The following is a 23,146-nucleotide window of genomic DNA, read 5'->3' on the forward strand; positions in this document are numbered from 1 at the left end:
TTTTATTAAAGGCCATCGAAGTAGCTACGGCTCTTACTTCGTGGGTCCTTACCTTCAGCAATGCAAGGTCTTTCTCCTTTAAGTGAGAATGTGCTTCTCTGATCAGAAGCCTTATATAATACGAAAGCCCATTCTTGGACATGGGTCTCGAAGGTTTCTTGATGGCACACCATAAGGCTTCTGACTGTCCTCGAATAGGTTTAGACCTCTTAAGATAATATTTGAGAGCTCTGACAGGGCAAAGAACTCTCTCTAGTTCGTTACCTACCATGTTGGAGAGGCTAGGTATTTCGAACGATCTAGGCCAAGGACGTGAAGGAAGCTCGTTCTTTGCTAGGAATCCAAGCTGAAAAGAACATGTTGCAGATTCGGTTGTGAAACCAATGTTCTTGCTGAAGGCATGAACCTCACTGACTCTCTTAGCTGTTGCAAGGCAAACGAGAAAAAGAGTCTTGAGGGTAAGGTCCTTGAAGGAAGCTGACTGGAGAGGTTCGAACCTAGATGACATAAGGAACCTTAAGACTACGTCTAGATTCCAGCCTGGAGTGGAAAGACGACGTTCTTTAGACGTCTCAAAAGACTTAAGAATGTCTTGAAGGTCCTTGTTGGAAGACAGGTCCAAACCTCTGTGGCGGAGAACTGAAGCCAACATACTCCTATATCCTTTAATCGTAGGTGCTGAAAGGGATCTCTCATTCCTAAGATGTAGAAGGAAGTCAGCTATTTGGGTCACAGAGGTATTGGTAGAGGATATTGAATTGGCTCTACACCAGCTTCGGAAGACCTCCCACTTAGACTGGTAGACTCTACGAGTGGAAACCCTTCTTGCTCTGGCAATCGCACTGGCTGCCTCCTTCGAAAAGCCTCTAGCTCTAGCGAATCTTTCGACAGTCTGAAGGCAGTCAGCCGAAGAGCGTGGAGGTTTGGGTGCAACCTGTCTACGTGAGGTTGACGTAGAAGGTCCACTCTTAGAGGTAGAGTCCTGGGGAAGTCGACTAGCCATTGAAGTACCTCTGTGAACCATTCTCTTGCAGGCCAAAGGGGAGCAACCAGCGTCAGCCGTGTCCCTTCGTGCGAGACGAATTTCTGCAGAACTTTGTTTATTATCTTGAACGGTGGGAATGCGTACAGGTCGAGATGGGACCAGTTCAGTAGAAAAGCATCCACATGAACTGCTGCAGGGTCTGGAACAGGGGAACAATACAGCGGAAGTCTCTTGGTTATGGAGGTGGCAAACAGATCTATGGTAGGTTGACCCCACAAGGTCCAAAGTCTGTTGCACACACTCTTGTGGAGGGTCCATTCCGTGGGAATGACCTGATTCCTTCTGCTTAGGCGATCTGCTGAGACGTTCATATCGCCCTGAATGAACCTCGTGACCAGAGTGAGGTTTAGACCTCTTGACCAAATGAGGAGGTCCCTTGCGATCTCGTATAGGCTCCTCGAATGGGTCCCTCCTTGCTTGGAGATGTAAGCCAAGGCTGTGGTATTGTCTTAGTTCACCTCCACCACTTTGCCTAGCAGGAGGGACTTGAAGTTCAACAGGGCTAGATGAACTGCTAGCAGCTCCTTGCAGTTGATGTGGAGTAATCCTTGTTCCTCGTTCCACGTTCCCGAGCATTCCCGTCCGTCCAAGGTTGCACCCCAGCCCGAGTCCGATGCATCTGAGAAGAGATGAAGATTGGGGGTCTGAATGGCCAACGATAGACCCTCCTTGAGAAGGAGGTTGTGCTTCCACCACAGGAGAGTGGTCTTCATCTCTTGGTTGATAGGGATAGAGACTGCTTCGAGAGTCGAACCCTTGTCCCAATGAGTTGCAAGATGGAATTGAAGAGGGCGGAGGTGGAGTCTCCCTAGCTCGACAAACAGGGCCAGTGATGAGAGGGTCCCTGTGAGACTCATCCACTGTCTCACTGAGCAACTGCTCCTCTTCAGCATGCTCATGATGCACTCTAGGGCCTGGCTTATCCTGGGGGCCGATGGAAAAGCCCGAAAATCCTGACTCCGAATCTCCATTCCCAGGTACACAATGGATTGGGAGGGAATGAGTTGAGACTTCTCTATGTTGACTAATAGACCTAGGTCTCTGATTAAGTCTAAAGTCCAATTGAGATTCTCCAGACAACGACGACTCGTGGAGGCTCTCAACAGCCAGTCGTCTAAGTAGAGGGAGGCTCTGATGTTCGACAAGTGTAGGAATTTTGCTACATTCCTCATCAGATGAGTAAAGACCATAGGAGCTGTGCTTAGGCCAAAACACAGGGCTTGGAATTGGTAGACATCCTTTCCAAAAACGAATCTCAGGAAAGGTTGGGAGTCTGGATGAATAGGAACGTGAAAGTATGCATCTTTCAAGTCCAACGAGACCATCCAGTCCTCCTGTCTGATCGCTGCTAAGACCGACTTCGTCGTCTCCATCGTGAACGTCTGCTTGGTGACATACTCGTTGAGAGCGCTGACGTCCAGCACCGGTCTCCAACCTCCTGTCTTCTTGGCCACAAGAAAGAGACGGTTGTAGAAGCCCGGGGATTGATGGTCCCGGACTATAACCACTGCCTTCTTCTGCACAAGTAGCGACACCTCCTGGTGCAATGCTAGCCTCTTGTCCTCTTCTTTGTAGTTGGGAGAGAGGTTGATGGGCGATGTGGTCAGAGGTGGTTTGAGGCAGAATGGAATCCTGTAACCGTTCCTCAGCCAACTGACAGACTGGGCGTCTGCACCTCTCTTCTCCCAGGCTCGCCAGAAGATCTTGAGTCTGGCTCCTACTGCTGTCTGGAGATGCGCAGAGTCAGTTTTTTCCTTTAGATGTCCTGGATCCTTTCCTAGACTTGCTCCTGTGAGAGTCTGGACGGGAGCTTCCTCGGCTGGGGGCTCTACCACGAAAGGGCGGTATGAACCTCGTAGCAGGGGTATCATCCACTGGGGAGCGATAAGTCTTGGGGACTGAGGTAGCAACCTTAGACTTACGAGCCGATGAGGCTACAAGATCGTGTGTATCCTTTTGTATCAGGGCAGCAGACAAGTCCTTAACCAGCTCTTCGGGGAAGAGGAACTTCGAGAGCGGAGCAAAAAGGAGTTGGGACCGTTGGCAAGGTGTAATGCTGGCGGAAAGGAAGGTACACAGTTGTTCCCTTTTCTTCAAAACCCCTGATACAAACATCGACGCAAGCTCACCCGAACCATCCCTAATGGCCTTATCCATGCAGGACATTAAAAGCATGGCAGAATCTTTGTCCGCAGGAGAGGTCTTCTTGCTGAGGGCCCCCAGGCACCAGTCTAGAAAGTTGAACATTTCAAATGCTCTAAACATTCCTTTCAGTAAGTGATCCAGGTCTGAGAAGGTCCAACAAACCTTCGAGCGTCTCATTGCAGTTCTCCGAGGCGAGTCTACCAGACTTGAGAAGTCAGCATGGGCAGAGGCAGGTACTCCCAAGCCTGGTGCTTCTCCTGTGGCATACCAAACGCTCGCTTTCGAAGTGAGCTTCGTTGGAGGGAACATGAAAGAAGTCTTGCCAAGGTGTTGTTTAGACTGCAGCCATTCCCCTAAGATCCTTAAAGCCCTCTTAGAGGATCTAGCTAGGACTAGCTTAGTATAGGTGGACTTAGCTTGTTGTACGCCCAGCGAAAACTCAGATGGCGGAGAGCGGGGAATAGCAGAGACAAAGTGGTCTGGGTAAACCTCCCAAAGTAGAGCCAAGACCTTACAAAAATCAATAGACTGTGGAGAAAGCTTGGATTCATCCACGTCTGATGAGGGATCCAGGTGTGCCTCCTCATCATCCGAAGCCTCATCACCAGAGTGTAGCGAAGAGATCGGACAAGAATGCTGAACTGCAGAGTCAGAACGAGAAGGAACAATAATAGTGGTTTCCTCTTCAAGTGACTGTTGAGGGAAAACCTGAGGCTCAGACTGCAAAGGCTGAATAACAGACGAAGCAGAAGGAAGGCGCATGGGTGGAGGAGGCTGACTCCTAGCATGAGAGGTTGAACCCAAGGAAAGCGCTTGCTGAGCGGTTGGCGGAAGCGGAGTAGCAAGTTCCTGTTCCTGTGGTATGAGCGGATGAGGTTGAGGCTGCGCAGAACAAGGTAATTGTCTCGCAAGCTGAGGCTCCTGAGGCGCAGGGCCAAGGTGTAGTGGTGCTTGCCTGGTGGAGGGTTGAGCTCGCTGCAGCGAGAGCTGAGGAGACTGACTCATGGACGGGAGAGGTTGTTGTACCTCAACCGAGAGTTGCACCACTGGTGGAGCAGCAAGGGGAGGCGGAGGAAGAGAGGAATAATCCTCCTGATCCCAAAGCAAAGGTTGCCTTAACGAAGGCGTAGGCTGAACACCACTGGGAACAGCAAACTCAGAATGTGGCTCAACATCGTACGCCTGGCAGGTGGTACTGCGATCAGGCGGAGCGAGCGTAGGCGGAGCGAGCGTAGGCGGAGCGAACGCAGGCGGAGCGAGAGCAGGCGGAGGGAGTGTAGGCGGAGGCGGAGGCGCAACACTCTCAGCCCGACACTCACGCATCAAGTCCGAAAGCTGTGCTTGCATGGACTGAAGAAGAGTCCACTTGGGATCGGCAGAAACGACAGCAGACTGAGGAAAAGCCTTAACAGTCGAGCTCTGTTGTGGCAGAACCTTACTCCTCTTGGGCGGAGTGCAGTCGACAGATGACTGAGGCGAGTCAGAGCTGAGCCAATGACTGCAACCTGGCTGAGCACTCGCGGACTGGACTCTGCGTTTAAGCGGTCTCGAGACCTGAGACCAACGTTTCTTCCCAGACAGTTGATCAGCGGACGAGATAAAGACGGGCTCAATCGTCTGCAGGTGGGAGTGACGGTCTTTGGAAGACACGCCCGCAACCACCGAGGATACTTCTGTGCGCCTAACAAGGCCTGCCGAACCCTTATGCCCTTCGACATTGCTTCTCCCCTGGGCTTGGGAGCTTGCAAGAGGTCCCGGACTGGGAGGACGACTGGCTCGCACAGAAATATCCTCACGCACCACACTGGCACTGACACTAGCACTTGGCACTGCACTGACACTAGCACTCGTCACAGCACTGGCACTAATTCCACCCACTGCACTCTTGACCTTAAGTTCCTTTACTTCGGCCATCAGAGACTTATGGTCACTTACCACTGACTCTACTTTATCGCCTAAGGCCTGAATAGCACGCAAAACAACAGACATATCAGGCGGAGGGCAAACAGTAGGTTCGGGGGTAGCCACTACAGGGGTAGGAAAAGGTAGGGGATCATGAGGTGAGGAAAACAGTGAAGAGTGAGAAGAACTCCTCCTAACTCTACCTCTCTCTAACTTAGTTGAATATTTCAAAAGACGGACAAATTCCAATTCCGAAAGTCCGGCGCATTCCTCACATCGATTTTCTAACTGACAGGGTCTGTCCCTACAGTCAGAACAAGCGGTGTGAGGATCTACCGAGGCCTTCGGAATACGCCTATTGCAAGACCTACATCGTCTATGGGAGGGGGCTTGCGAAATGTCAGACATCTTGAATCCAAAGAGTTAGCCAAAGGGGGTTCCAAAATCAAGCAAAAATTCGTTAACCGTTAATCAGGACTATATAAAAGCTATCTAGCTAATATAAGAAGGTTTCCAGTAAAGCGACAGCCGTTAATCTGAGAGAATACTTCACCAATTAGCCGTGAAAATACTCGAAGACCATAAGCGTATCCCAGAACGTCTTGCCGGAAGCACGACATAGGAATAATTGAGGAGGTGTCAACAAGAAGTACTTGAGTACCTGGCCACAGGTGGCGCTGGTAAGTACACCCCCTTCTAGTATTGTGATAGCTGGCGTATCCCTCCATAGAATTCTGTCGGGCAACGGAGTTGACAGCTACATGATTATCGGGTAAGTTTAATATTGAAAAAATTATTTTAACAAATTCCCCAGGGAGGAACTCCAAAGAGAAACCCCGGGGGAATAACATAAAATAAGAATTAAGTATGCGTCCTCCTTCCCCAGATGACATCCAAAGGTAGAAGGGGGGGGGGAGAGCTGTAATAAAAACAGAATTATAATTATCTAAATCATCTAAGAATATACACTAAAAGTGAGAACCAGTGACCCCCCGAAGGGAAGTGTTCCCCACAGTGAAGCTAAAAAGTTAAAACACAATTAGATTTCACTAAACATAATTGAGACAAACAACGGAAATAGCAACCTAACCCGCAACGAGAAAGGAGCTATCGTAATACTGTAGTACTGTACGTAGTTGTAGTAAGGGGTGAACGACCTCGAGTAGAGAGAGACCGTAGTCAATCTAAAAAAAGGCCACATTCCCTTCGCTGAGAATCCAAGTTTCCCATAGGAAAAGAGGCAAAGCGAAGATAATAGATGAATGAAGAGAGTCCAGGCGTGACGGTTCCCCCGCGGCGGCCGAGTTAACGGAAATAAGCCGACGGGAAGACCGAAGGACCAGAGGGAGAGGTCGTTCCCCACGAAGTGGAACTGTGGTGGCCTTGCACTACGCAAGTGTCGTTGTCGTACATCACACACACAGCACAAACACTGAAACGAAAACTTACTACATGTCTATACAGAAATATATACATAAACATAAAGAATGTTTATACTGTACTGTATATATATTCCAAATATAAGAAAAAGTAAAAAAGATAAAAGCATTAATATGGCTGTCAAAGAGGCGAGGGTGAGAGCGGACACGTCTGACTACCACCCGAGCCGATAGCAAAGTGAGCTCATCACAGGTGTGTGTGAGGGGTTGGGTAGCAGGCTACCCTCCCTACCCCCCACTAACTAGCGGTGGGGTAGTAAACCCTCGTTAAAATTCTAATGGCTCGTCATTTTAGCTATGCCGAAAGTAATAACCCATATTAAATAGCGTGGTTTGTATTTCAGTTACGGAACAAATGTACTTTTCATAAATATCGATACAAAGAGTATTAATGTAACGATAGACTGAGGACTGCGTAGCATAAATAAAAATGAACGCTAGATAATCTTTAAAACAGATCGAATATTATCCAAAGAAAGCATACCAAAAGGACAAAAATTTTCTTAAAATAACATAATCCTTTTATTTTATATCACTAAATATTTTGCAAGATAGTATTAACTTATCATTCTTTGTAGAAAAAGAAAGAAAATGCAAGTCATACTCAAGCATACGTCAAATGACTGTGACGTCATCGATGAGGGGAGTTGTTTACCTATTGCCATATGCTTTCGTTAGTTAAAAATAGGTTGAAAAAATTTCCAATCCTATCTTTTACGCTATAACATACATACATATACCAAGGGACTTTCCCCAATTTTGGGGGGTAGCCGACATCAACAAATGAAACAAAAACAAAAAAGGGGACCTCTACTCTCTACATTCCTCCCAGCCTAACAAGGGACTCAACCGAGTTCAGCTGGTACTGCTATAACATAGCGATAAAATATCAAACAAACACCCAATAAGCGAATGCTCAAACCCTTAACCCTTTCACCCCCAGACTATTTGGAAATTTCCAACCCTTAACCCCTAGGGGGTTATTTTTTTCCCAACACATTTAGCAGTATATTTTTTTGAATTGCTCTAACAGCCTTAATTTTTGTCATAGAGAGGTCAGGTTGGTCTCATTCTCTTGGAAAATGCCTGAATTTTCTCAAAAAATTATCAAAAACACGAAAAAAAAATTTAAATAGCATTTTTGTGCAAAGACGTACCAGTACGTCCTTTGGGGGTAAAAGGGTTAACACGAGCAAATTCCATCTCTATGTAGCCAGTATGGCGGCAGAAGGAACTCTGATACTAGGAGGGATAGTTCGACCTAACTCCGTGGTGGCGCTAGCGTATACCTGGCATATCTATGTGATTGCTGCGAGTTTAGATTTTTTCTGCCGGGCAGAAGCATAAAGCTATTATATAAACCAGCGGGTAAGTTTAAATGTTTAAATCTAGTTAGGAGTGTTAACTTAGAATCTCATAGAACAACATAATAATTCCACATTCTTTGGACTTAATCATTAGGAATTTTTACTTTTTTCAGCCTGTTTGCAATAAAGAAAATTAAATTATTGAATGGAACAATAAGGTTGAATTAACAATGAAAAATTATTTAACAATTATTTATTCTATATAAAAATATATAATCTTAAGACTATTTACTGGAATATCTAAAATAAAATAAGGGTTAACTTACAATACATTCACAGTTATTTCCTCACAGTAAGGGTGGCTTAAGAGAACACCAAACAAGTTGAGTCACTGACAAACTCCATCATTTTAACAAATATCCTTTACAACTCTTATCCATGCGATCGTGTCCAAGATCAAAGTGTCATTTTAAAAGAACTGAAAGTAAAAATAAAATATATTAAAAAAACTAAAAATAATACTACGTGTGTCTGAGTTTCTGGTCTTTTTCCCTAGCAACTAATATAATATCTGTTGTTGGATTCAATTATCTGGACTATTCAGAGATGCCTGTTGCCAGAAATAAAATGCAATTAAAAGCCAATTAACCCTTTTACGCCCAAAGGACGTACTGGTACGTTTCACAAAAGCCATCCCTTTACCCCCATGGACGTAACGGTACGTCCTTGCAAATAAATGCTATAAAAATTTGTTTTTCATTTTTTTGATAATTTTTTGAGAAAATTCAGGCATTTTCCAAGAGAATGAGACCAACCTGACCTCTCTATGACAAAAATTAAGGCTGTTAGAGCAATTCAAAAAAAATATACTGCAAAATGTGCTGGGAAAAAAATAACCCCTTGGGGGTTAAGTGTTGGAAATTTCCAAAACCCCCGGGGGTAAAAGGGTTAACAAAAAAGTCACAAGGACTTCTAACAACAAATTAAGACATTTTCTGGCAAAAGATCATCGCTCAAATATCCTGTACACACATTTACATTAGCAACCATATATTAAATAACACAATACATAAGAGACAAATATAAAAAATCCTTTCCAGATGGTTAAGTAATACTAATAAAATGTTCAAGACTCAGAGCAACAAGTCCTTTGAATCAATTCGAGGAAGTAAGGCACAATCTTCAAGTTTACAAATTATGTTTTCTAAAATAAAATCAGATTATTAAGGAATCTGGTGAGAGAGAGAGAGAGAGAGAGAGAGAGAGAGAGAGAGAGAGAGAGAGAGAGAGAGAGAGAGAGAGAGAGAGAGAGAGAGAGAGAGCACTTTGCATTTGCACTGTCCATATTAAATCAATGGCTGCCTCATATATTATAAAGCTTTCCCTCTCTCTATCTCTCTCACTTTCTCACTCTAGCATTTCATTCAAACAATCCAACACTCAAATAAAGAGTTCAAAGATAAAAAACAGATAAAAGAACATAATAAAGAGAAAATGAATCAAAGTATGCATCAACTCAACAACTGATAATTAAAAATAAATGTCACTCCATTTCCGCATTTCTTTTTCCCATTCAATGCAAATTCATTCTTCTCTTCATCTCGACTTCTTCTTAAGTTTCGGGACTTGGTTTTCTTCTTCCTTTCCTTCCTTCTTGAGGTTGTCGAATTTCCGCAGGTCGGCGCTAAAGAGAACCTGCAATAGAGGTAAGGCGTGAAAACACTGGATACTATAAATTTTCAAATAATTTGTATTTTTCCTAGCTAGAAAAACAAGTCATTTAAATGGGTTACTCCTAATCTCGTTTTCTACAGCCGGACAAAAGAGAAAGGGATTTGATTGCAGGCCACCGTCGCGTGACGTGATTCACTCTCTTCTGTTCTTTGAATCTAATCGATCTTTAAAAAACCTGAAGTCCAAACACCTATTTTATCAGAAGGGCAGATCCGGATGGTAAGCCATCAGGTCATGATCCTAGAAAAGGTTCCTCTTTCTTAAATTTCTTCCAGTATATGTCTTCTGAGGGTTTACAAGCCTATACTGGATGGAAATCTTCAAGAGTGTTTTTCAAACACTACTTAACCTGTTAAGCGTCCCCCCTGGACCAGGTTGCTGCTAACGTACCGTCACGCTTTTTTGGCCCTGAGTGGTCATTTCACTAATGACAATTTTTCAAAGTTAATATCATTTCTTTATACTTATAATTCGTATTTATAGTTAAAAGTAGGGATATTAATCAAATGGTGGAGTAAAAAAAACAATTAATACTACTATTATTTCATTTCAAATGGCTACATAATACTGAATATTCTAATGGGTTCTTTTTATCTTCAATCGTCAATCTTATGCCTGGATAAGCAACAAAAGCAAAGGGACAAGTCCCCCCCCGCTCTCTCTCTCTCTCTCTCTCTCTCCATATTGTTTCCTGTAGTTTTCAAATATGCTCGTCATACATTTGTACATTATTTATCCACTTTATTCTCTCAGGGATTGGGTCATTCATATGAAGAGAATAAGAAGAAGTTTTGGAAAGAAGTGAAGAGAGTAAGGAAGGCTGGCTCAAGAATTGAAGAGACAGTGAAAGATGGAAATGGAAAGTTGTTAAAAGGAGATGAGGCAAGGAAAAGATGGGCGGAATATTTTGAAAGTTTACTGAATGTTGAGGATAATAGGGAGGCAGATATAATTGCTGTTGCAGGTGTTGAGGTGCCGGTGATGGGAGATGAGAATGAGAGAGAGATTACAATAGAGGAAGTGAGGAGAGCACTAGATGAAACGAGAGTAGGAAAAGCATCTGGTATGGATGGTGTGAGAGCTGAGATTTTGAAGGAAGGGGGTGTGACTGTACCTGAATGGTTGGTGAGATTGTTTAATGTGTGTTTTGTGTTGTCAATGGTACCAGTAGATTGGGTCTGTGCATGTATTGTACCACTATATAAGGGTAAGGGAGATGTGCATGAGTGTTGTAATTCAAGAGGTATTAGTTTGTTAAGCGTAGTTGGAAAAGTGTATGGTAGAGTACTGATTAATAGGATCAAGGACAAAACAGAGAATGCAATCTTGGAAGTACAGGGTGGTTTTAGAAGAGGTAGAGGTTGTATGAATCAGATTTTTACAGTAAGGCAGATATACGAGAAATATTTAGCAAAAGGTAAGGAGGTGTATGTTGCATTTATGGATCTGGAAAGCGTATGATAGAGTTGATAGGGAAGCAATGTGGAATGTGATGAGGTTATATGGAGTTGGTGGAAGGTTGTTGCAAGCAGTGAAAAGTTTCTACAAAGGTAGTAAAGCATGTGTTAGGATAGGAAATGAAGTGAGTGATTGGTTTCCGGTGAGAGTGGGGCTGAGACAGGGATGTGTGATGTCGCCATGGTTGTTTAACTTGTATGTTGATGGAATGGTGAGAGAGGTGAATCCTCGAGTGCTTGGACGAGGATTAAAACTGGTAAACGAGAATGACCATGAATGGGAGGTAAATCTGTTGTTGTTTGCGGATGATACTGTACTGGTTGCAGACACAGAAGAGAAGCTTGGCCGATTAGTGACAGAATTTGGAAGTGTGTGTGAGAGAAGGAAGTTGAGAGTTAATGTGGGTAAGCGTAAGGTTATGAGATGTACGAGAAGGGAAGGTGGTGCAAAGTTGAATGTCATGTTGAATGGAGAGTTACTTCTTCTGAGATATAACCTCCGACTCCTTACTGGGCACAGGAGAAGGTCTGGGACATCTGTTACAGAACGGAGACTCGAATCCGGAAGGGGTCCAACCAAGCGCCCGGCCCCCCCTGATTTTGAGTCTTAGCACCAAACCCAGGGACGAGTTTAAACGTTCCCTCCCCTCCATACCCTTGCATGGGCGATGTCATATGAGACCATGAAAGTTCACTGACTCGCTTGGCCAAAGCCAAAGCTAGTAAGAACACCGTCTCCCAAGTTAGGTGGCGAACTGAAGCTTGCGTAATGGTTCATAGTGAGGTCTCTTAAGAGACCTGAGAACCCGAACTACGTTCCATGAAGGAGGTCTCACATCCGACGGAGGGCAGCTAAATTCATAAGCTCGTATGAGTAGGGAAAGTTCCAGCGAGGAAGAAAAGGTCATTCCTTTGAACCTAAGGCTAGACTTAAGGCCGAGCGATAGCCTTTCAGCGGCGAGACAGAAAGCCGCCTTTTCTTCCCGCAAATACACGAGGAACTCCACTATTGCTGGAATAGTGGCATCCAGTAGAGAGATACCCCTTCCAAGATACAAACCACCGAAAACTTTCCACTTTGCCAGATAGACAGATGCGGATGATTTGCGCAGATGTCTAGCCATCCTAATCGCAACTTGTTGCGAAAATTCCTCTCTCAGAGAGGAGATGCAGGATAGTCACCACGCTCAAAGTCGTAGCGAAGCTACAGCTTCGTGGAAGATGCTGGCATGTAGTTGTCTGAGTAGATCGTGTCATGGAAGGAATTCTCTCGGAAGTTCCGTTAGGAATTGCAGAAGGACCGGAAACCATTCCGCGTGATGCCATAGCAGACTTATGAGGGTCATTGAAAAATTGACCGATATTCTGGTCTTGTTGAGTACCCTCCTCATCAGACAGAACGGGGAAAAGGCGTACACGGTGATGCCGTCCCCCCGTTGTTGGGAGGCATCTTGTCAGATTGCCTTAGGATCCGGGACTGGGGGGAAGTATGGTGGAATCTTGAAGATCAGCGCTGTCACGAACAGGTCCATAGTCGGGGAACCCCACAAAGTCAGGACTTTGTTGGCTACTTGAGGATCCAAAGACCACTCGGTACTCACTATCTGAGACGCTCTGCTCAGATTGTCGGCGAGCACATTCCTCTTGTCTGGAATGAAACGCGCCGATAGTAGAATCGAGCGGACTCCGGTCCATCTCAGTATTTCTACTGCAGGATGGGATAACTGCTTCGAAAAGGTACCTCCTTGCTTGTTGATGTAAGCCACTACTGTGGTGTTGTCGCTCATTACCACCACAGAGTGACCTGCCAGGTATTGTTGGAACTGCTGAAGGGCCAACAAACCGGCCTTCATCTCTAGATGATTTATATGGAGGCACTTTTCTGTGGTACACAACGTGGGCCCCCCCCCCTTTCTTTGAGGCGTCCGGAAACAGCATTAAATCCGGGGGAAGGACGAGAAGATCCTCTCCTCTTCGTAGGTTCTCGTCTGTCACCCACCACTGGAGGTCCGTCCATTCCGCAGGACCCAATGGGATCATGACGTCCGGGGAATCGCAACCTTGATTCCATCGGGACTCGAGCCACCACTGGAGAGATCTCATCCTGAGGCAATCGTTGGGAACTAGACGAGCCAAGGATGAAAGGTGACCGAGGAGACGTAACCACGATTGGGTTGGAAGCTCTTCTCGACTGATGAAAGGGCTTGCGACCCTTCTCAGCCTTGCTATCCTGTCGTCTGATGGGAAGGCTTTGTGGAGATTGGTGTCTATAATCATGCCTAGGTAAACCAGTCTTTGAGTGGGAAGCAGAGAGGACTTCTCGAGATTTACCATGATCTCCAGATCCTGGCAAAGTCGTAGAAGTTTGTCTCGGAGTCGAAGAAGGGATGACTCCGAGTCTGCTCCAGTTAACGGAGGATACGGATGCCGATCCTGTGTGCCCATGATGATATCAGGGTGAACACTTCTGGTAAAACCTTGTGGTGCTGTGGAGAGACCAAAACACAGCACCTTGAACTGGTACCCCTTGTGGTCTAGGCTGAATCCTAAGTACTTCCTTGAAGTCGGATTGACTGGGATCTGGAAGCACCTGTCCTTCAGATCCAGTATACACATGAAGTCTTGTGGCTTCACTGCAAAACTGACCGTGTTTGCAGTCGCCATGCTGAACGGAGTTTGCTTTAATCTGGACCTCTGCCCTAAAGGCCCGCCCCTTGCTGATCCCATGGCAAGGGAGCTAAATGACACTGGATTCATCCTCAGGGGAGGTAGAGACGTTGTGAATGGGACGCGATATCCCTGACTGATTACGGAAATCGTCCAGGAATCGGCCCCGAGTTGCTGCCACCTGTCTGCGGAACCTTGTAGGCATCCTCCCACTGCAGACCTGCAGGGGGACTGCCAATCCTAGCGTTTGCGGCCTCGGCTGCTCCCTCTAGGATTCTTCCCTCCCCTGGAGAACTTCTTGCCTTTCTTGTCCTTGACCAGAAAGGGCTTAGACACCACTGTCTTCACTTTCGTTATTTTGGTGGGACGTGGCTGCTGGGGTGCTGGAGGTTTATAGGGCTTGAATGTCAAAGCCCTATGTAGGAGGGAGTCTTGGTGACTTCCTTCACCTCTCAGCAGCCTGCTCCACGTCCTTAGGCTCAAACCGGTTCGTTTTCATAACAGAGGAATGTCTGAGCCTGTAGATTCTGGTGCTAGGGGCCTCCCGGTGTTGTCTTGGAGTCCTTTGACTCCCTCCTGGGAGGGATGCAGGACATCAACAACGACGGAGGCAGGCTTTTCTCCACCCTTATTCGAGAAGACTTTACCGCGCGAGGTGGGGTTTACCTCAATGGTGTGATGGGGGAACTTCTCACCTCACGTGACTCTCCTGAGGACAGGAAATCTTCGTCCGAAGGGGAGGGAGAAAAGTCTGAGGGGGGAGGGTGCCTGCCTCGAAGACTTACGAGGAGACAGCTTCGTCCTCGGAGAAGTTACCGCGTCCGAAACTCCTCTTTCCCTCTTCAGGGGAGTAGATGCAGCCAAGGATTTGTGGCCCAACTCAGAGAGAACAGGCTTGAAAGCTTGTGCTACCGCTCTGATTAGAGCCCCAAACCAGGGCTGTCGGCTGCGCTGTCAGACACTCCCCCTGGAGGAGTCGCCTGTAAGAAGATGGAAGATAAGGAAGAAATGTCCCTCGACCTTTCTGGAACCTTCCCCCCTACCGGCAAGCGCGCTGTTCTGTGCCTGCGGGGGGAGAGAGAGAGAGAGAGAGAGAGAGAGAGAGAGAGAGAGAGAGAGAGAGAGAGAGAGAGAGAGAGAGAGGGGAGGAATGCGGTGATGGCGCCCTTACCGCGTGTTGTCCGGCAGCCTTGCGAGTGGGAGGGTCTTTGTGATTGCGCTGGCGCTCGCGCGATGGGGAATACCCGGGGCTCGCGAGCGGGAGACTGCTGGAGCGCTCGGACGTGCAGGCACGAGACTTCATAAAGTATGCAGGAATCAGATTGACGTGCAGGATCAGAATGAAGAGCCCGTGCGGGCCAGAATGTTGTCACGCGTGGCTATCGGCGCGAGCGCGCGCGCGGAAGACCATCGGCCCGCGCACAAGACTATTGGCTTGTGCGCGGGAGACCATCGGTACCCATGCGCGTAAGAAGATTGTCGGCGCTTGCGCGCGGGAGACCATCGGTACCCGCGCGCGTAAGAAGATCGGCGAGCGAGCGCGTTTACGCGCTAGGTTGAAGGGTCAGCTAGCAGGACGATCAGGAACTGGGATGTGTCCTTAAAAAAGGGCGGGTATCCCCCGATGAGGACCGTAAGCAGGTCTGCTTTAGTCTCTATGAGGGATATCTCCCGCGAACGAGAGAGGTGCCCTTCGTAAAAGAGACTTGAAGACACGCGTGTTGAATCCCCTTGGGGCCGTTGGATCAGCAAACTGATCTTATCAGGAACGATCCTCCGAAGAGGAGTCTCTATGACTGGCCTCTCTCGCGAACGAGAGAGGTGCCCTTCGTAGAAGAGACTTGAAGACACGTGTTGAATCCCCTTGGGGCCGTTGTATCAGCAAACTGATCTTATCAGGAACGATCCTCCGAAGAGGAGTCTCTATGGCTGGCCTCTCTCGCGAACCAGAGAGGTGACACTTCGTATAAGAGACCTGAAGACACTCGTGGTGACGCCCCTTAGGGCCGTAGTATCAACAAGCTGACTTTAACAGGAACAATCCTCAAAAGAGGAGTCTCTATGAGTGGCCTCTCTCGCGAACGAGAGAGGTGACACTTCGTAGAAGAGACTTGCCAAGACTGTGCTCCACCCCTGAAGGAGGAGAAACTCAGCAAGGGGGGAGAAAAGTCTGGCCAAAGGGCAGCAACAGTAGTCGAAGGCGATGAATTTATTAAGGTATGAGAAGTTCTCCCTCTGAAGGGAGAAAACCTCACACCTGGGGAGGAAACCTCCCTCGGAAGGGAAGTTGTCCAACCCCTGGAGGCGAACCTCCTTTAGCGTTCTAAGATGATCTGAAGTGCTGGCACGTTGTCACGGGAGTACTTCTAAGAGAAGGGATAACGCCCATGACGACGTCCTCTGAGGGACGGCAACGACAGCAGATTCCCCAGTCATGAACAGGACAGTTCGGCAGAGACAGCAGGCTCTGCTGCCTTGGCACTCTTTAGTCGAACGAAGAAGAACTGCATAGTTAACTGGGAAAATAAAATTAAATAATTATTTTAACAAATTCCCCAGGGAGGAACTCCAATGAGAAACCCCGGGGGAATAACATAAAATAAGAATTAAGTATGCGTCCTCCTTCCCCAGATGACATCCAAAGGTAGAAGGGGGGGGGAGAGCTGTAATAAAAACAGAATTATAATTATCTAAATCATCTAAGAATATACACTAAAAATGAGAACCAGTGACCCCCCGAAGGGAAGTGTTCCCCACAGTGAAGCTGAAAAGTTGAAACACAATTAGATTTCACTAAAAATATTACTGTATTGAGACAAACAACGGAAATAGCAACCTAACCCGCAACGGGAAAGGAGCTATCGTAATAGTACGTACAGTAGTTGTAATAAGGGGTGAACGACCTCGAGTAGAGAGAGACCGTAGTCAATCTAAAAAAAGGCCACATTCCCTTCGCTGAGAATCCAAGTTTCCCATAGGAAAAGAGGCAAAGCGAAGATAATAGATGAATGAAGAGAGTCCAGGCGTGACGGTTCCCCCGCGGCGGCCGAGTTAACGGAAATAAGCCGAAGGGAAGACCGAAGGACCAGAGGGAGAGGTCGTTCCCCACGAAGTGGAACTGTGGTGGCCTTGCACTACGCAAGTGTCGTTGTCGTACATCACACACACAGCACAAACACTGAAATGAAAACTTACTACATGTCTATACAGAAATATATACATAAACATAAAGAATGTTTATACTGTACTGTATATATATTCCAAATATAAGAAAAAGTAAGTAAAAAAGACAAAAGCATTAATATGGCTGTCAAAGAGGCGAGGGTGAGAGCGGACACGTCTGACTACCACCCGAGCCGATAGCAAAGTGAGCTCATCACAGGTGTGTGTGAGGGGTTGGGTAGCAGGCTACCCTCCCTACCCCCCACTAACTAGCGGTGGGGTAGTAAACCCTCGTTAAAATTCTAATGGCTTGTCATTTTAGCTATGCCGAAAGTAATAAACCATATTAAATAGCGTGGTTTGTATTTCAGTTACGGAACAAATATACTTTTCATAAATATCGATACAAAGAGTATTACTGTAACGATAGACTGAGGACTGTGTAGCATAAATAAACTGAACGCTAGATAATCTTTAAAACAGATCGAAGATTATCCAAAGAAAGCATACCAAAAGGACAAAAATTTTCTTAAAATAACATAATCCTTTTATTTTATATAACTAAATATTTTGCAAGATAGTATTAACTTATCATTCTTTGTAGAAAAAGAAAGAAAATGCAAGTCGTACTCAGGCTTACGTCAAATGACTGACGTCATCGATGAGGGGAGTTGTTTACCTATTGCCATATGCTTTCGTTAGTTAAAAATAGGTTGAAAAAATTTCCAATCCTATCTTTTACGCTATAACATACATACATATACCAAGGCACTTTCCCCAATTTTGGGGGGTAGCCGACATCAACGATGAAACAAACAAAAAAGGGGACCTCTACTCTCTACATTCCTCCCAGCCTAACAAGGGACTCAACCGAGTTCAGCTGGTACTGCTATAACATAGCGATAAAATATCAAACAAACACCCAATAAGCGAATGCTCAAACCCTTAACCCTTTCACCCCCAGACTATTTGGAAATTTCCAACCCTTAACCCCTAGGGGGTTATTTTTTTCCCAGCACATTTTGCAGTATATTTTTTTTTAAATTGCTCTAACAGCCTTAATTTTTGTCATAGAGAGGTCAGGTTAGTTTCATTCTCTTGGAAAATGCCTGAATTTTCTCAAAAAATTATCAAAAATATGAAAAAAAAATTTAAATAGCATTTTTTTGCAAGGACGTACCGGTACGTCCATGGGGGTAAAGGGATGGCTTTTGTGAAACGTACCAGTACGTCCTTTGGGGGTAAAAGGGTTAACACGAGCAAATTCCATCTCTACGTAGCCAGTATGGCGGCAGAAGGAACTCTGATACTAGGAGGGATAGTTCGACCTAACTCCGTGGTGGCGCTAGTGTATACCTGGCATATCTATGCGATTGCTGCGAGTTTTGATTTTTTCTGCTGGGCAGAAGCATAAAGCTATTATATATAACCAGCGGGTAAGTTTAAATGTTTAAATCTAGAGTTAGGAGTGTTAACTTAGAATCTCATAGAACAACATAATAATTCCACATTCTTTGGACTTAATCATTAGGAATTTTTACTTTTTTCAGCCTGTTTGCAATAAAGAAAATAAATTATTGAATGGAACAATAAGGTTGAATTAACAATGAAAAATTATTTAACAATTATTTATTCTATATAAAAATATATAATCTTAAAAGACTATTTACTGGCATATCTAAAATAAAATAAGGGTTAACTTACAATACATTCACAGTTATTTCCTCACAGTAAGGGTGGCTTAAGAGAACACCAAAAAAGTTGAGTCACTGACAAACTCCATCATTTTAACAAACATCATTCACACCTCTTATCCATGCAATCGTGTCCAAGTTCAAAGTGTCATTTTAAAAGAACTGAAAGTAAAAATAAAATATATTAAAAGAACTAAAATTAATACTACGTGTGCGTGTGTAGTAGAATACCTTTTGAGTTTCTGGTCTTCTTCCCTAGCAACTAATATAATATCTGTTGTTGGATTCAATTATCTGGACTATTCAGAGATGCCTGTTGCCAGAAATAAAATGCAATTAAAAGCCAATTAACCCTTTTACGCCCAAAGGACGTACTGGTACGTTTCACAAAAGCCATCCCTTTACCCCCATGGACGTACCGGTACGTCCTTGCAAATAAATGCTATAAAAATTTGTTTTTCATTTTTTTGATAATTTTTTGAGAAAATTCAGGCATTTTCCAAGAGAATGAGACCAACCTGACCTCTCTATGACAAAAATTAAGGCTGTTAGAGCAATTTAAAAAAAATATACTGCAAAATGTGCTGGGAAAAAAATAACCCCTTGGGGGTTAAGTGTTGGAAATTTCCAAAACCCCCGGGGGTAAAAGGGTTAACAAAAAAGTCACAAGGACTTCTAACAACAAATTAAGACATTTTCTGGCAAAAGATCATCACTCAAATATCCTGTACATACATTTACATTATCAACCATATATTAAATAACACAATACATATGAGACAAATATAAAAAATTCTTTTCAGATGGTTAAGTAATACGTAATAAAATGTTCAAAACTCAGAGACACAAGTCCTTTGAATCAATTCGAGGAAGTAAGGCACAATCTTCAAGTTTACAAAATATGTTTTCTAAAATAGAATTAGATTATTAAGGAATCTGGTGAGCAAAGGGAAATTATAAAAAAAAAAGAAAAAAAGAGAGAGAGAGAGAGAGAGAGAGAGAGAGAGAGAGAGAGAGAGAGAGAGAGAGAGAGAGAGAGAGAGAGAGAGCACTTTGCATTTGTACTGTCCATACTAAATCAATGGCTGCCTCATATATTATAAAGCTTTCCCTCTCTCTATCTCTATCTCTCTTTCTCACTCTAGCATTTCACTCAAACATTCCAACACTCAAATAAAGAGTTCAAAGATAAAAAACAGATAAAAGAACATTAAGAGAAAATGAATCAAAGTATGCATCAACTCAGCAACTGAAAATTAAAAATAAATGTCACTCCATTTCCGCATTTCTTTTTCCCATTCAATGCAAATTCATTCTTCATCTCGACTTCTTCTTACGTTTCGGGACTTGGTTCTTTTCTTCCTTTCCTTCCTTCTTGAGGTTGTCGAATTTCCGCAGGTCGGCGCTAAAGAGAACCTGCAATAGAGATAAGGCGTGAAAACACTGGATACTACAAATTTTTTAAATAATTTATTTTTCCTAGCTACAAAAACATGAGTCATTTAAATGGGTTACTCCTAATATTTTCAATAGCCTGACAATCAAAAGAGAAAGGGATTTGATTGGGGGGGGGGCCATCGCGTGACGTGATTCACTCTCTTCTGTTCTTTGAATCTAATCGATCTTTAAAACACCTGAAGTCCAAACATCAAAAAATTTCAAGTAATTTTTATTTTTCCTAACATACTTACCTCGAACTACTTTCTTAGGAGTATCTGGGATCTCCTCTCCTCCCAACTGACCAGAGTTTTGTGTAGTTTACCCCTAGTCCCGTTTTCTATGAGGGGTAACCTTAGGTGGGTGAAACATGCCCTGAGGCTATCCCCCAGGTCAGAGAGCATGCTTGCTCAGGTCTCGATCTCCAGTAAGTTCTTGATAGCTTAGGTATCTATGAAGTCCAGCAAGGCACTCGGGGTAGGATGGGCGGGCCATTACCCGAAAGTAGTTCGAGGTAAGTATGTTAGGAAAAATAAAAATTACTTAAAATTTTTGATTTGTTCCAACACGAATACTTACCTCGAACTACTTTCTTAGGAGACTTATACCTTAGGAGGTGGGAGTGTCCTTCAGGATCTAGAGACCGTGACGAGAATAGAAGAGGAACCTAGGTAGGAGATTAGGTTCTGCTGACCTCAAAGAAAACACGAGAACAAGGGAAAACTACGCAAAAAAAACCATCTTAGTGTCTATATAACTCACTTCTGCAAAAATCCTAGGAGACATGTCCTTCTAATGATAGTGTATCCCATGGCAGTTTCAGGGGGCTACAAGAGCCATTTCCAGTAAGGAAATAGGGGAAGGAAGAACAAGGGCTCAGGAAGGAACCTGTGTCTCTTGGACTCGCTACCCGCAGTTACCACTGGGGCTACGCCCTTAAACCATTTGGAGCGCGGAAAAGACGGGACCGCGCGAGAAACTGCCCAGGGACTTTCTCGAGTAGTCCTTCAAGTAGTGAGCCGTAAAGGTCGACTGGTAGACCAAGTACCTGCCCGCAGTCTTTGGCCCACTGCCATGTTCTTCTCAAATGTCAAAGAAGCATTTAGACTCCTAATGCTGTGGGGTCTGGGCTTTCTTGGAAAGGGGACCCCTGCACTACTGTAGGGCCTGACGATCACTTGCCTTATCCAGAAGAAGAAAGTGTTCCTGGAGACTGGGTCCTTCACAGTCCTGAGGAAAATGAACAGACTCTTGATCTCGGGATGAAGTCTAGCTGTCTTTTCTAAATACTGCCATACTGCAAGTCCCTCGGGTTGTCCGAGCGAGGGATAGCTGGTACTGGGAACAATTTCATTTTGGGGTCCCAAACAACTGGATTCTGAGTCTTGGCTACGAAGGAGGGTAAGAATCTGAAAGTAGGATCTCGCCAACCCTTCGAGTGTGAGATCTCGTACGACAGGCCCGGAATCTCACCTATTCTTTGCTGATGCCAGAGCTAAACGAAAGACTGCCTTGAGGGTGAGCTCCTTGTCTAGAATGTCTTTTAGAGGCTCGAAGGGAGGTTCCAAAATCAACTTCAAGTACTCTAGCCACATCCCCCTGGGGCACTCAAACGGCTTGAGGGAAAAACGACTGCTCGAAGCTCCTGAAGAGCGTCGAGATGTACCTGGAGGCACCCAGGCCTATGTCCTTCAGGAGGAAGACTTGGGATGGACATGCCCACTTCGTCCCTGAGATAGACCAGGCAGTCTGCTGTCTCGTGAATGGAGGCCCCTAATGGCCTGATGTTCTTCGAGGAGCACCCCTTAGAAAAGGTAGCCCACTACGCCAGGTACACCTCGACTGACGAACTCTTCAGGTACCCTGCCATCCTTGATGCTGGCCTCGACGGAAATCCTTTTTCAGGAGACGCTCGATAACCTCCACATGTGAAGGAGGGATCAAGGGTTTTCGTGGAACCTCTGGAAGTGAGGCTGCCGGAGAAGGTCTGGTCTGTCTGGAAGTGTCCCAGGTGTAAGGCATGCCAGTTCCTTTAGATCCGCGAACGACTCTCTTTCTGGCCACCAGGGCGCTACCAAAGTCACCCACAGGTTGGCCGTCCCTCTCATTGGAAGGCACCCTCGAACGCTGCCGATGGATCTGGCACAGGAAAATTGAACACGGGGAGCTGTGCATTTAGTCTCGTGGAGAAGAGGTCGAAACCCGGCGAGCCCCACTTCAGGGAGAGGGTTTTGACCACTTCTGGGAGTAGGGACCACTCGGGCCCTACCACTCGACCCTTCCAGTTGAGGCCACCGGCCAGGACGTTCCTCTTCCCCGGAGAGAACCTGGCTGAAAAATTTAATTTGTTCCACTTCAGTCCATCCTAGGAACTCCATCGTGAGACTGCACCGTTCCTTCGACTGTAGTCCTCCTTGCTCTTTCACGTAGGCCACCACCGTGGCGTTGTCGCACCCCGGATACCCGGAGCTTCTCTGGGGTAGATGGACGAACCTCATCTCCAGCACGTATATGTGCAGGTTCGTCTCCTCGACTTCCCAATTACCTTTTGCCATTTTGTTGAGAAGATGAGCACCTCATCTCTCCTTGGATACGCCAGTGAACAGGAGCATCTCTGGAGGGTCGGCAGAAAAGGGCCTTCCCTTGAGGGTGTTCGTTCCGATTGCTACCACCCCAGGACCTCCTTCGTCTCTGGGGACACCAGGACTATCTAGCGCGGGGAGTCCTCTCAGTCTTTGCCAGACCCTGGCTCTCCTGGGTTGGCCCGACAGGAAGGGTCGGAGTATCTGTTTCAGGGTGTCCAGTTTCTCCGCGGAGGGGAAGGCCCTCGCCATCCGGGAGTCTAGAACCAACCCTAGGTAGGTCATCCTGGTGGAGGAAATCAGCCGGGACTTCTCCAGGTTGATGATGATACTCAAGACGTTGTGGAACTGCAGGAGCTTCTCCTCTTGTTCCCTCAGTACTTCCTCTGGGACTGAAAGCAACAACCAGTCACCTAAGTACCGAATCTGGCGGACGTCCTGTTCGTACGCCCAGCCTGAAACTGTTGGGAAGACCTTCGTGAAGCCCTGAGGACTGTCGACAGTCTGAAGCATAGGGTTTTGAACTGCCATGTTTTGGTACTCCAATTTTCCCTTAGGAACCTCCTGTTGGAGGG

The 23,146-nt window shown here is 45.7% G+C and overlaps 1 protein-coding gene across 3 annotated transcripts in view; it reads right to left on the reverse strand.

Annotated features, from left to right (window-relative positions):
- Positions 1–9,081: 9,081 nt before the first annotated feature.
- The window catches only part of LOC137633962 (N-glycosylase/DNA lyase-like), a 37,414-nt gene continuing 23,349 nt past the window's right edge, over positions 9,082–23,146 (reverse strand). The window contains exons 5-7 of one of the 3 annotated variants that reach the window (XM_068366215.1): positions 19,890–19,968; positions 18,563–18,714; positions 9,082–9,533 (exon numbers count right to left, since the gene is read on the reverse strand). In XM_068366215.1, coding sequence (XP_068222316.1) covers positions 18,701–18,714; positions 19,890–19,968 — 93 coding nt within the window. In that variant the 3' untranslated portion in view covers positions 9,082–9,533; positions 18,563–18,700. Of the gene's footprint in view, positions 9,534–18,562; positions 19,969–23,146 lie in introns of all 3 variants that reach the window. The other 2 variants (XM_068366213.1, XM_068366214.1) reach the window with 2 other exon arrangements.

Source organism: Palaemon carinicauda, chromosome 43 (assembly GCF_036898095.1).
Source record: "Palaemon carinicauda isolate YSFRI2023 chromosome 43, ASM3689809v2, whole genome shotgun sequence".
Lineage (NCBI taxonomy): Eukaryota > Metazoa > Arthropoda > Malacostraca > Decapoda > Palaemonidae > Palaemon > Palaemon carinicauda.